The 937-nt window shown below is 66.3% G+C and overlaps 2 protein-coding genes across 4 annotated transcripts in view; one reads left to right on the forward strand and one right to left on the reverse strand.

Annotated features, from left to right (window-relative positions):
- The window catches only part of SMARCD3 (SWI/SNF related, matrix associated, actin dependent regulator of chromatin, subfamily d, member 3), a 27795-nt gene extending 27529 nt beyond the window's left edge, over window positions 1-266 (forward strand). For both annotated transcript variants that reach the window (XM_015596187.2, XM_025039009.1), the window contains exon 13: window positions 82-266. In XM_015596187.2, coding sequence (XP_015451673.2) covers window positions 82-135 — 54 coding nt within the window. In that variant the 3' untranslated portion in view covers window positions 136-266. The remainder of the gene's footprint in view (window positions 1-81) is intronic.
- Window positions 1-937, reverse strand: part of CHPF2 (chondroitin polymerizing factor 2) — a 7568-nt gene that overhangs the window by 1472 nt on the left and 5159 nt on the right. For both annotated transcript variants that reach the window (XM_025039008.1, XM_025039007.1), the window contains one exon: window positions 41-937. This exon is cut by the window's right edge and continues 947 nt beyond it. In XM_025039008.1, the coding sequence (XP_024894776.1) occupies window positions 532-937 (406 nt within the window). In that variant the 3' untranslated portion in view covers window positions 41-531. The remainder of the gene's footprint in view (window positions 1-40) is intronic.

The raw sequence follows: 937 nt of genomic DNA on the forward strand, positions 1-937 counted from the left end.
GGAGGCGGGGGCTGGGGGGGGGGGTCGTCCTGTCACTCACCAGCAACGCCGTGACCCTGCTCCTGCTCTCATTTCTTAAAGATCCAGCAGCGCAGGCAGGAGCTGGAGCAGTCACTGGTCGTGCGCAATACCTAGGAGCCCCGCGAGGGAGCACGCGGGGCCCCCGGGGCCGCGCCTGCCCCCCAGGGCTCCGCCATCACTCCTCTGCCGCCTGCCTGCCTTCCTTGGGGTGAGGCGGGGAACTGGATTAAAGGTCATTCATCTGACGGCAGCCGTGTGGTCATTGGCAACCGGGAGGGAGGAGGAAGGGGAAGGCAGTGGGCCCCCCGAGAAAACTCCCCAGCCCCCTCCCTCAGATTCTTCTTGCTCGTTTTCCCTAGACCTAAAAAACACTTTGGCAGAAGACATTTTTAATAACATTTTCTTATTAAAAAAAAAAATACAGCGACATGCTCTCCATCTGTCCGTCTCGCTCTGCCCTCCCGGGGCCGAGGCAGAAAAGGGATGTGCGCGGGGCAGGGCCGCGGCGAGCTAGGTGCTGTTGGCCTGCTCCTGCTCGAACAGCGCCATGGCCAGCTGGGCGCGGCCGGCCAGCCCCTCCAGGTTGCTGAGGCGGCAGCGGTGGTAGAGCTCCTCGCTCAGCCGAGGGCTGCAGTCCCGCAGGGAGAACCTCTGCACCAGCCCTGGCTCCACGGCCCGGAAGAGATGGAGCCCTGAGAACCGGAGGAACACATCCATCACCTCCAGCCCCTCCAGGGCTTCCTCCTCTTCCTGGCCCGCCAGCTCCGCGGCCAGCCGTGCACGGGCCGCCAGGTAGTCGGCGTTGTAGAAGCAGCCCTCCGCGGACGCGTGGCGGTCAAACCTGCCCCCCACGGGGGTCCCCCGGGAAGGGTCGGCACCGGGAGGGGACGGGGGGTCGGGGCCGGCCCCCGGGGGC

This window comes from Pteropus alecto, unplaced genomic scaffold, assembly GCF_000325575.1.
Source record: "Pteropus alecto unplaced genomic scaffold, ASM32557v1 scaffold48, whole genome shotgun sequence".
NCBI classification, from domain to species: domain Eukaryota; kingdom Metazoa; phylum Chordata; class Mammalia; order Chiroptera; family Pteropodidae; genus Pteropus; species Pteropus alecto.